The 12,578-nt window shown below is 44.2% G+C and overlaps 1 protein-coding gene across 23 annotated transcripts in view; it reads left to right on the top strand.

Moving 5' to 3' along the window:
- The window catches only part of sorbs2a (sorbin and SH3 domain containing 2a), an 84,914-nt gene that overhangs the window by 37,000 nt on the left and 35,336 nt on the right, over positions 1-12,578 (top strand). For 11 of the 23 annotated variants that reach the window (XM_054780132.1, XM_054780134.1, XM_054780149.1 and 8 more), the window contains 6 exons: positions 1,080-1,169; positions 3,083-3,109; positions 3,187-3,299; positions 6,545-6,946; positions 9,018-9,147; positions 9,213-9,388. In XM_054780132.1, coding sequence (XP_054636107.1) covers positions 1,080-1,169; positions 3,083-3,109; positions 3,187-3,299; positions 6,545-6,946; positions 9,018-9,147; positions 9,213-9,388 — 938 coding nt within the window. The remainder of the gene's footprint in view (positions 1-1,079; positions 1,170-3,082; positions 3,110-3,186; positions 3,300-6,544; positions 6,947-9,017; positions 9,148-9,212; positions 9,389-12,578) is intronic. The other 12 variants (XM_054780144.1, XM_054780140.1, XM_054780142.1 and 9 more) reach the window with 6 other exon arrangements.

Here is a 12,578-nt window from a genome sequence, read left to right as displayed (position 1 = left end):
AATACAGTAATATGGAAGTGGCAGTGCGCAAGGCATTATTGGAAGCACTTTAAGCACACCTTGCAATCCAACCTACCTCGGTAGACGTGTGGCTGTTTTTCTACCAGAGTTGAACAGCTGCTTTCTACTTGTTGATGTCCAAGCAAAAGCTGTCGCAATTCTTCATTTGATCAAATTTACTTCAGATTTGTCAGCTTGACCCACATAGATGTTCGAACTTGTCCGCACCTTTAATCACCGAGAGTTCTATTGACACTCGGCTAAGCTCCAACGTTCAAGCACCGGCGATCATCTGCTTCACAACACACCTCATACATAGAAGAGCTCGCCACATAACTTCTGCCTTCCTTCAGCATGTCCGGAAGCCCAACTTTCTGTGTGATAGTTGGCTTCCTCTGCCTTTTGGGGGCAGAACGTTTTGTCGACAATGTGGGTTTTGTCGGGGAGAAAACTTGCAACTGTACAGCGTTCAAAGTCACACGCGGTTAGCTTCTGTTTCTTCTATTGTTTAGAGTATTGGCGGTTAGCAAGCAGCTCACACGGTTAGCTAGTTTGCTAGCCATGACCAGGACAAGACAGGGCACGAAGGAGATTGGTTGACAATGGCCTACAGCCAGTCATCACGCAGAAGGCAATGAGTGGTGCAGACACCACCGCCTCATTGTGAAGCACAGAACTACAACACTCAACTTCCCACAATGCAGTTCTACTACTTAAAGGGCCAGACTCGGCCTGTAACAGTGTTCTGTCGGGGTGCTTAGTTCATTTAGTTCATTTAGTTCATTAGTTCATTGAAAGGATGTTTCGGACAATAGTTCTCTCCATTGAGATGCCATCGGGGATGTCTTGCAAACAGACAACATAAATTCCCACAGAAACACTCCAAAACACTCCATAACTGGAAGCTTTTCACTCCCTGTGGTAGCAGCAAAGAGCGGGCTCGTGTCCGTATGCTTTTGTCTATGTGGTAAATGCTTGAAAACATGTGATGCAGTACTGCATGTGCTTTGTACGTGTGCATGCTTGTGTGTTTACCTGCACGTGCACGTGATCACCTGGCTGGCTCTGATATTCCTCAGATAGCGGAGGATGTGTTCGCAAAAGCGTGGCCATGTCACTCACGCTCGCGCCCGTGAAGAGGGTCCAGAGCTCACCAAATCTAGCCTCAGGTACTGACACAGCACAGCAACGCACAATAACACACGATCAGGAAGATGCACCAATCAAGAGAGACTGTAATGGTCAGTTACGCATCCTAATAAGGCTGGAGCACTGCTGAATGTTTGCTTATGTCATGTTTTAACTGCTGGGTCTTTTGCAATATTATTTTCTTTTCCTTTTTGCTTGCTATCATCAACCTTTGGGGGCGGGGGGTTGTCTTTTTAAATCACATGCTAGTGGTTGTTAGAGCCATGACAGCTCACATATGTCATGTTCTCCTGCTGCCCCTTTTGAATTGCTCTTATTTACACGCATGTTTTCCCCAGTCCCACTGCTGAGGAGGAAGCCTTATAGGTTCTTTAAAGATGAAAAACATGCTACTATTGAGTAATATCTGAGCAGGACTCGCGGGAAGTTGAGAAAGTTGCAGTAATATGTCATAAATCCCGAGTCCTGTATTTGTACTATACAAAGACTCAAACACAACAACCTGCAACGAGCAACAGGGATTTAGTCGTGGGGGGAAAAAATGGCTACTTTTGCAAAAGAAGCTGTTTGGGCACACTTTATTTAGGGTCAGTTAAGCTGTCCTGCCGCAATTTTGCAGTCAGTGAATACTCTAAGATAGTTGTGTCCAAAGTGCGGCCCACGGCTGTTTTTTTGTTGGACTGTAGCACATTCTAAAAATAGAATTTAACAAGAGAACTAAAAGAAAAAAACAGCAAAAAAATGCAGTAATTAAAAGTTGTAATCTTATCAGAATAAAGTCAAAATGTTATAAATTAAATTAAATGTTATAATTAGTTGAACAATTGTGGGAACACAATTTATCATTTATCATTTACAATTTTTTTTTTTTTAGAGCTATTCACTTGTTTTCTATTGTCATGAATAATTTATATCTCTTATAATGCTTATACTGTAATAGTATCTTGTTCATCATGTGTCATACAGTCATCATATTATGAGAAACAATTTTTGGAAAATTAAGATGCGGAAAAAGTCATAATGTTACAAGAATAAAGTCAAAATATTATAGGAATAAAGTCATAACTCCGAGAAGTAAATTTACAATAAGAAAGTGGAAATAGTTGGAAAAATCAACAACAGCAGCAGAAATGGGAAAAAAAAACTGCTGTAAGCCAAACCAAATATTACAAGAAAAAAGTTGTATCCTAGTTAGAAAAATTGCTAATATTATGAGGGAAAAAAGCTTGTGTCATTTTGGTAGCATAGAGTTGAAAATTTGAATATTTATTTATTTATTTATTTATTTTTAAAGTCCCAACATTATGAGAAACAAACAAAACAAAATGACAAAGTTGTCATTTTTGGAAAATTTGAATAAAGTCATAAAATACAACAGTAAAAATGGTTTAAAAAATTTGATATCAATTTGATGTTAATAACAGGCGTTTTCACCGATATGACAAAGCTGAGATGCAGTCTTTGTGTTGAACTGTACGTAACTTCTTACCATACCTACACGTGTTGCTTTACAAAAAAGTGTCATCCTTTGATTTTTCATTACTGTATGTGGGCCTCGCTGGGAAAAAGTTTGAACGCCCCTGTTGTAAGATCAGTCATCACAGTTTCAATATTTTGAGGGAAAAAAGTACACCTAAATTTTCACCAAACACGGTGAAGTGAAGCCACTGTGAAGGAAGGACTACGATCCCTGGATATTGTGTGTAACCATGGCGACGCAGTTGACCAACAAAGTTGTAAACGAATCACTTGATTAGGAACGCACCCTTCAGTGCATAGAGTGTGAAGAGCCCCCACACATGCTATGTCCCTGGTTAGGACTCGATGGGGGGGAGAGCCCTATCAAGACAGCGTAGTGACGTTGTAGACGCATATTCCAGGCATAGGAAAAGTCATCACGTGACGTATTGTCGTTGTGTCTGGTTTTTCTCAGGGAGTGATCCACACTCGGCAGACTTCAGTAAGTGTCTTGTTTTTGGTTTCTGTTCTGCTCATTGGACCATCTTGCCGTAGTCTTTTTTTTTTTCTTCCCTCTAGACTCCTGGCGGTCACGCAGTGCAACAGATGGCCTTAAGAACGGAGACGCCATCAGCTCCTCTCTGGCTGCCAAAGGCTTCCGTAGCGTCAGACCCAACCTGCAGGAGAAAAAGGTAAGAGGTCTCACTCGTACTATAAAGTCCAACGTCCAAGCCGCAAAGGGTTTTTCAAGAATTTGTACGCCAACTGATACTTGTTTTGTGTTGCTGTTACACATCATTTGCTCTGCAAGGATGCCGACCACGTACCGTCCCCGCCCCCAAGAAGAGATAGCTTCCATTTCACGCCCGCTTCTTCTAATCCACCGGCCTCCAGCTCCCTCACTGCACTCGCTAACGATCTGAGCCCCACAACTGAGCTAACATTCTCTCAGAAAGAACAAGCAGTTTTAAGAGAGTCCTACACTTTTAGCAGCAGCACGTCCTCCTACTCGGAAAACCCAGCTAACCCGGTCCTGATATCCTCAGCTCACACGCAAGCACCAGAACGTAAGGTGTCCTCCCTGAGACTCATCCCCGTCACCATCCCCGACCCCCCTGAGCACCTTCACGTCCACCCCGAGCCCCAGTCTAAGACCGTAAGCGACCCCTCAGCACCTCAGCCCTCCACGCGCACCTCCTCGCTCTCTGTCACTTTGCTTCCCGAGGGCTCGAAGCACCAGGACGCTTCAAACGGCACGACGGAGCTGGGGCTCGAGACCCCCAATCGACCGCCAGCAGGTTTAGCTGCTTGTGAGATGAAGAAGGCTCCTCCCGCAGTTCCACCAAGACCTTCTCCTGCCGAGCTGTTGGTACATTCGAGAGCAGCCCACAGAAAGATGACTAAAACTTCATCAACATCTTGGTGGCATTGAGGGGGAGAAAAGAGCAACACACGTTCTTACTTACTTGGGTCAGAACCCCCATTAACTCCAGGAACCATTGGACCCATGAGGACTGTAAACGACATGTGTGGCGCCCCCTACAGCTCGTGTGCAGAATGCTTTGCAAGACAGGCTAGAACACATGTAAAAACATATAACGATTAGTATTAACAATTAACCGCGGTAAAAGTTTGAAATGATCCTAAAACTGTGATTGATAGCCGTGCTTCGTTAAACTCACGGACCAGTGACGTTGCTCATTTCCTGGCGAAGCAGCCGTTAGTTACGTTGTATCGCTCTTTCTCAAAGCACCGACTAAACAACATCTCTCATGTAATATTACGAAAAACAAACAAAGCAAAATGACAAAGTTGTCATTTTTGGAAAGTTAGGTTGCTAGCTGGTGTGGTGTGGCGAGGTCTCACTACGCCAGTAATGTAGTTCTTGGGCGTAACAATGTTAGTAACAATAATAATAACAATGTCACTGTAGCTTGGCTAATGTGCAGATAACTTTATGGAAATGGAGCGTTGCTGGCGGCTTTTGGAGGGTTTTTTTCAGAAGGCTTTTTAGGTGCGTCCCATTACGTTTTTATAGTTTAGTACACACAGAAAAGAGAAAGAGTTCAAGTCTCACATAAGAATTGTGAATGATGGGCAAAATTCCCCCCACAAAAAGTGTACTTTTCCTTTAAGAAGAAAGTTGAAACCTTTGGGAAATTAAACAAAAAAACAACATCAAAAATGGTATTAAAAAAAAAGGGCAAAGAGCGAGGCAACCAGTATGACAAGGCTGAGATGTCGTTTTTTTCTTGAAGTCATGGAAAAAATGATTAGACCACCTTTGTTTCTTCAGTTTCTTGTTCATTTTAATGCCTGCTACAACTAAAGCTACCTTTGTTTGGACAAATATAACAGTGACAACAAAAATAGCTCATAAGTGTTAAAGTGTTACATTTTTTGGCAGTACAATGCTATAGCTAGCTTAGCCTACAAGGCTAAGAACTTAAGTGATTAAGGACCAAAAAACGTTGCTCATTTCCTGGAGAAGCAGCCCTGAGTTACGTTGTGTCTCTCTCTCTCTCTCTCTCTCTCTCTCTCTCTCTCTCTCTCTCTCTCTCTCTCTCTCTCTCGCTCTCTCTCTCTCGCTCTCTCTCTCTCTCTCGCTCTCTCTCTCTCTCTCTCTCTCAAAGCACCGACTAATCAAAACAAAAATGGTTGCTGTCATATCGTTACATCCCTAACACATAGCCGCAAAGTTTCATCATCATTACACAATTGCTCAATGCTTTACCGACGTTTTGGTTGACGGCAGCCGTGTTTCTCAGTCAACCTTGCTCAGACGTGACACACGTGCGCTTGTCAGTCCCATAACATTTTGTGCGATTCAGCCTGAAGTCACAATGGGTTGTTTTCAATCGGGCTTTTGTAATGGCGCCACCATGTGGTGTATTTGTCAGACAAATAATAGCACGGGCAACAGGGTCGGGGTGCACCTTTTGACTAGTTTTCACCCTCATGTGTGGAGGAGTTTAGGTGTAGGAATGTTAGCTCACATGACATGCTGGGTGTTGCTCTTTTCGGGGGGTTTTAACTTTGATTTTCTTCATGTGTGAGCAGCCGCTGTGACACAATTTGATGCCTGACTGCCTGTATACCTGTGTGGCTGTAAAGTACACCATGTGGACAAAAGTATTGGGCCAAAAAAACCCAACCGTTCATTGGTTAATTGCTGAGTTACCTTAATCAAAAGGTCCCATTTGATGACATTTGAATGATGTTCTAACAGTGATATATGTTTAAGAGGCGCTCAAACGCTCGCTTGGGAAGTGGCAGCTTAGCTAGATGAGCCCGCCCTGCGTTGACGCTGATGTGAACTGATGCCTCCCGGCGCTGGACATGTGACTGGACGTCATGATGTGTTCAATGACACTCGCTACCTAATCATTGCATTTTTTTTTTTGCTGTCCAAATGAGTGCTTGTCCATTGGACCGCATCAAATATGGGGAAGAAAGCTGAATCTATATATATATTTATACAATTAACCTCAACGGTATAGGCCCACAACTTTCTATAAGAGCACGCTTCACTACACGTGTTAAAACGACCCCCGGAGCTCATTCAACTGTCCGTCAGTCAGCTACAGACGTGGGAGTTTGATCAGTTTAGCGAGTAGGTTAACCTAGCATGCTGCTGCTGTTCAACTGTGAGTGTAATGTTAGCGCTTTAGCTGTGTACTATTACAGGACATTTTGGGTCCAGACAAACCAGTTGAGAATGTCTGATTTGGAGGGACGTCTGACTGCTTGTGTCCACACGGTGTATTCTCAGCCCTCCACTGAGCTTGGACTAACAATCTTCTCCATCCACAGCATTGATTAACGGTGACGTGCTGCAGCGTCACGATGCCTCACGGTGTTACTTGCACTCGTCCGTTGTGACTGCGCTGCTAACGAGCGATACTAAGCTCTTTCCTCTCCCTCCCTCCAACACCAGGGGCCTTTCTCCCCTGACTCCACAGCACGCCACTCCCCCTTCCTCAGCCACAGCTCAGAATCCCTCGAGTACCTGTCAGGCCTAATGTCCAAGGCTCTGTCACCCAGCCCGTACGTCGCTAGCGGAGCTGGCGCGGCAGCCGACACCGTCCTGGCCTCCGTCAGCGGCTGCGCGTCGCCCTCTGCCTCACCCGTGACGGTCTCGGCTCTCAGCCACTACTCCTCCTCCACGGCGGGCCTGCTGGAAGAGCTGCAGATCTGTAGCCTGGACTCGCCCGGCGCCTCGCCCACGCCATCGCCCACCCTCAGCCACGTCTCGGCTGCTGCCGCCGCCGCTGCTGCCTCCGCCACTGCTGCTGGCCTCGATGACGCGCTAACAGCCGCAACAGCCACTGTCACTAACGTAATTATCCCAGCAAGTCACCGCTGTCACGCACATTTATGCTAAAACTGACCGTCCGCCCGCTCGTTTGGATGGCCACCCCTAAATCTGCCACTAAGCTTTTATTCTCAGCTACCTGCCCGATTCCAGAGTTTCGCCCACCACCCTGTCATTTAACGCCTCTGCACTCTCTCACTCCGCTTGCTTGTTTGTCTTCTCTCGCTGTTGGAATCCAGTTCAAACACACCCTTTGTTTCATGAGCCGCATGTGCAAGTCTTTCTTCATTGCATTTTAGTGGTATCCTGCTGCGGCTAACAAGCAAACCCACTTCTTTAACGACCTCACCGGCAATTACCCTGCACCCTCAGATCATGCAACTCGTTTGCAGGGTCTCACGGCCGTGCAGCAAGTGCAAACGTGATCAGACGTCACATTGATAGGCAGTTATGTAAGCTATAGTAGTACCTCGGTGCAGCGGTACCTCGGTTTTTGTTATTCATTTGTTCCAAAATGTCTGGCAAAAAACAAAACATACCAAAACCAAATTTTCCCAGAGGGAATCCTGAAAATCCAACTCATCTGTTCCAGAACCTCCAAAATATTAACAAAAATACATTTTGCGAGAGAATAATTCTAGTTTTGCATGCAGGAAATAATTCTAAATGAGCAATGAAATGGATAAATGGACATGTAACATCACTTTTACCTTTACTGAAGAAGCACGCCATCATCGTACTTTGCGTTGACGTCTTCCTCAAATTCAATGGTGTTTCTCACCTTCTGTATGAAGTTGCTGGCACTTGCAACCTTCTTTGCCTTCGTGGTGAGTTATTTAGCAGCCGCACTCGATTAAAAAAATGCACAGGTGGTGAGTCGGCGACGCGATTCGGTGGAAGGATAGTGCACAGGGTAAACTGGCTAGTTTGTTAACGTGCAATATTGTACGAAAACCATTTGTACAAATGAAAGGCCTCCTCTCAAAAACCTGCTACTCTGCAGTGGAGTGCTAGCCTGTCATGGCCGCTTTTACCCTTTAGTGGCATAATGATTGACAGTTGCTATCCTCATGCGCGTTAAACACAAAGTACCTTTGCCTTTCATTGTTTCAAATGTCATTGTTTTCATTGTTTAAAAGTCCTGTTGTCATGGTTGGTTCGTTAGATAACGTGTCGCTTGGTTGCACTTTAGTGCCATCCTGCTTGCTGTGTATTAGCATCAAAGCCACTTATTTCACGACCTAGAAGTCCCAGGGGTTTCTTAGTCCTGCTCCCATGCCCAGAGGACACTCAGTGGCCTACAAATAGGTTACCTGCCAGATTAGCGGTCCACAGATGATGACTGATTCTCTGAATATATTAGCATATTAGATTAGAAAAGCTAAATGGCTGGGCTGTGGGACAGTCATACAGTCATCCCTCATTTGTCGCAGTTAATCTAAAGATTTATGGCGGATACTTATCGACACAGGAGGCCGCTGCCGGCGCCGCCGACTCACTCGCTCGCATCGGTTTATCGCTCACAACCCTAGCGCGTCTCGAGGCCTCCTCTCTAATGACCGCCTGGTATTCTGTGCAGCTGAGTACTACTGTAGAGCATGGCCACATTTACCCTTCATTGGCATAACGACTGATAGCCGCTGTCCTCATTTGCATTCAACAGAACTTGGATGTTTGTAGGGTTTTCTGTCTTTTCAATGTGCTTTTTGTTCTTAAAGTTAATGTTTTTGTTGTTGTTGTTGAAGTAACGCTTGCCTGTTGGCTGGAAGAGCTTTCCCCTGAGAAAGCTTCCATCGTGTCCACTGTGTAACTAAACTAATGAAGCAGTTGATTTGAAGTGTCCCTGCCTAACTGTCCTCCCGTGTCCTTGGAATCAGCACTGTCTCACTTGTAGAACCACGATCTTAAAGGGGTAGTTGAGATTTTTTGACATTAAGTCATATGACCCCCCCCAGCAGTCATACGACTTCATGTCCAAAAATCCAAACTATCCCTTTAAGTAAAAAAAAAAAAAAAAAAGTATTGTTACAAAACCACATTATGTTATTTTGTGTTACTGATTGTCTCGTGTGTGTTTCTGGCTCGCCTCCCTCAGGGCCAGGTCCTGTCTCACGCGATGAACGGGGGCACCCCTCACTCCCAGAGGCCCCTCTCCCCTCCCTCCTACCCTCCTCCACCCGCATCCCTCCGCCATACGGGCCTCCTGAGGCACAGTCGCAGCTCAGGTGAGACGCTCAGGATGCCAACGAACGAATACACTCCTCAACACGACGCATCCTCTCCCCTTTAGAAGGCAGTGAGTCGTTCACCAGAGAGTTGGTGGCGTCGGGCTTCACCAGCTTTGGCAGCACAGTGCCCCTCGCCCGCTTCTCGGAGGAAGAAAAAAAAGTGTCCGTCATCAAAGCCCCCCACTATGAAGGCATCGGACCTGTGGACGAGTCCGGCATTCCCATCGCCATCCGCACGGTGAGATTCATACATCACCACAGCCTCACAACTAGTGATGCTCCATGTTTCCAGTTTGCACTTTGAATTTTGTGTCTTCACTCCTATGACGGTTTTCAAAAGGATATTAATAAATCATGCTGCTTTGTGGTTGAATACAGCCTATTATTAGTAAAAACAATATGTACATTGAAGGAAATCTTGCTTATTTTTTGCCAAAATGAGTAATTTTCCAACATCAAAACGACTAAATGAAGTAAAATACAAATAGAAGACGCACTGAAAGACGTGGCGATGACATGTAGTATTGTACACTGGTCACAAGTTGTCAGTAATGTTACTGTAATGTTTGGTGAGACGCACAAGCATCAGACTTGATGGGTGGAACAGCAGGCTTTTACTGCAGCTTTGAATGATCCCACAACAGGCACAATAATCCCTAAGACTCTTGCGACCGTAACACACGCCAAGCTAAAAGTCAACTCCGAACACATTTACAGCAACACACACGAGCACAAGTCTTATTTATGTCTGAAAGGGTCCCCGACATGATTCATCAACTTTGCTTAAATATATTAGATATCGTTTATAATTATGTTCTAAATTGTTTGATTTGTTGGAAGCCAACGGTAAATTTGCAGAAATGCTATTTGTAGATGATGGCGCCAGCCATGTCAAACTAGTTCTCGCAGCTCAGCCTCATTTCCGCGTGTGACACAAACATACAGTAGCGGCGTACGACACAGATGATGTTTACAGTGATTGTAGCGAAGAGCTTGACGAGGAAGAAAACATTTGGAGATGAAATGGAGAACTTGCAGGCCATGGAGACATGGACATGGAGATTTGGGTTGCGTTGTGGTAAGTTACTCTTGGGTTACTTATCCTTCAATTATTGTTTTTTTGTTATTGTTATTCAGCTGGTCTGGTTTAAGTCTGTTTTAATGTGCGCTCATGTCAACAATGAAGGATTGCCATTGCAAACCCATACTTAAAAATCACTTCAAAATCACAAGATGTGACGCTTAAAAATAACAAAGTTGCAAGAGCAGCGAGGACACAAGAAGCTGGGTGAAAATGAAAGAAAAGACTCCATTGTTGGACATTATTGTGAGCAGACAAACATTTTTGCAGCCTCTCTGTTTGGTAACCGTGGAGAGTGAAGTGGTAATTGGAACCCTCCCACCCCAGGCCCGGTCCCTACTAACCAGTCCAACACTCGCCCTCTCCTCTGTGGAGCCTCTTTTCTGAGCGCGGGCCAAACACAGTGTTTAGTGCCAGTGAATAAAGAGAGGATTAACTGCTGGTGGCGCTCTCATCTATAGCGAGTACACAAAGACGCACATACCACACTTGCTGGTGGGGTTTTTTTTGTGTCGTAAAATGTCAACGTTGCTAATGTAAACGCACGCCTGCAGATGTTCCTTTGTGTTGCGGTGTAGGTAGACTCGTACTCTATGTGGTACTTGGATGTGTTTGCAGTTTCATGGGGTATTTGATGCCTGGATGCCAAGGTCATTTCAAATGCAAAACTGTGATTTCGGAGTGAAAAGTGTGGACTGAATGTGCGGCTTGACCGCACAAGTACTGGCGCGCTTTTATTTCGATGGCCGGGCATACCGGATACAGGAAGCGTTATGTCGAGTTTGTGTTGCCGAAGCAAGTGGAAAGTCGTTTAAGTTTTTTTTTTGTTTTTTTTTAAGACAAAAGTAAACATATACAACAAATATGGCATAGATTTCAAGTAGATTTCCAGGATGAAATAGTGCCAGAACAGGATGCTGCAAAACAGAAAGTGAAAGTCAAATAAGGAAATTGAAGTACCGTGTTTTTCCGAACTATAAGTTGGAGTAAAGTCGTACCATCCAAAAATGCACAATGAAGAGGAAAAAAAACATATATACTGTAAGTAGCACTACACTATTAAGTCGTATTTTTGATTGATCACGTGAATTTCGCCCCAAAACATGACGGCAATGAGGCGGTGGTGGGTCATTGATGTCATTGTTCTCGTATCGCCTGTATCGGAGTAGCAGATACTGGCTGTGACGTCATATATCAACTAAAAAGAGAGAAACTCATCTCTTTTTCGGGTAGTTTTATTTCACAGTGGGTGGCAACATCTTGTCTCTAGCATATCGACGGCACAACTGACAGCTCCTCCCCACAACAAACATACTCCACGGATGCCTAACACATTAGTGCCATCTAGGGTCATTGAAGTGTAACAACATCACCAATACACCCGCTCGCACACAAGCCTAGAGCGCCCTGTCGCGGCTGTCAGTGTGGAAAAAAAAACATAAAAACATATATAAGTCGCTCCGGAGTACAAGTTGCAGGATCAAGGAATGCTCAGGTTGTTTGCATGGATGCTCAGACACTTGAAAAATGAGGGGGAACAGTGCACGTGACTGATAAGAATGTCCACTGACTGTTGTACTTTGTATTTCTTCTTTATTTAGACCACACATACATGCACAATAAAGACATTTGTGAATGCATCTCGTTTTCTAGTTCATTCAGTTATGGCATAGAAAACCAGTTTACGAACTTCTGAATGCGTTTTTTTACATTATTAGAGCCCTGTAGACATGAAATAACACCCCTATAGTCACCTTTACATTTGTCAATATATGTAGTAGATATAATCAAAGAAAATAAGACATAAATAAGACAACAGACTCACACGTTAGCAGTTCCTTGTTTTTTTCTGGACAACCTACTTCCAGTGTAGTTGAAATGCTTTAAATGACTACACTCATATTGGATGGATAGATAGATACATACATACATACATACAGTGGTGTGAAAAAGTGTTTGCCCCCTTCCTGATTTATTTATTTTTTTGCATGTTTGTCACACTTAATGTTTCAGATCATCAAAAAAATTAAAAAAATCGTCAATGATAACACAACTGAACACAAAATGCAGTTTTTAGATGATTTTTAATTATTATTAAGGGAGAAAAACAATTCAAACCTACATGGCCCTGTGTGAAAAAGTGATGGGCGATGACTCATCTCAAGACTCAAGAGGTCACAAAAGACCCCACAACAACATCCAAAGAACTGCAGGCCTCACTTGCCTCAGCTGAGGTCAGTGTTCATGACTCCACCATAAGAAAGACACTGGAAAAAACGGCCTGCATGGCAGAGTTCCAAGACCAAAACCACTGCTGAATAAAGGCAACATTCAGGCCGGTCTCAAC

The sequence above is a fragment of the Dunckerocampus dactyliophorus genome, chromosome 6 (genome assembly GCF_027744805.1).
Source record: "Dunckerocampus dactyliophorus isolate RoL2022-P2 chromosome 6, RoL_Ddac_1.1, whole genome shotgun sequence".
Lineage (NCBI taxonomy): Eukaryota > Metazoa > Chordata > Actinopteri > Syngnathiformes > Syngnathidae > Dunckerocampus > Dunckerocampus dactyliophorus.
The sequence above is the reverse complement of the archived record's forward strand: the minus strand, read 5'-3'. Positions and strand labels throughout refer to the sequence as shown.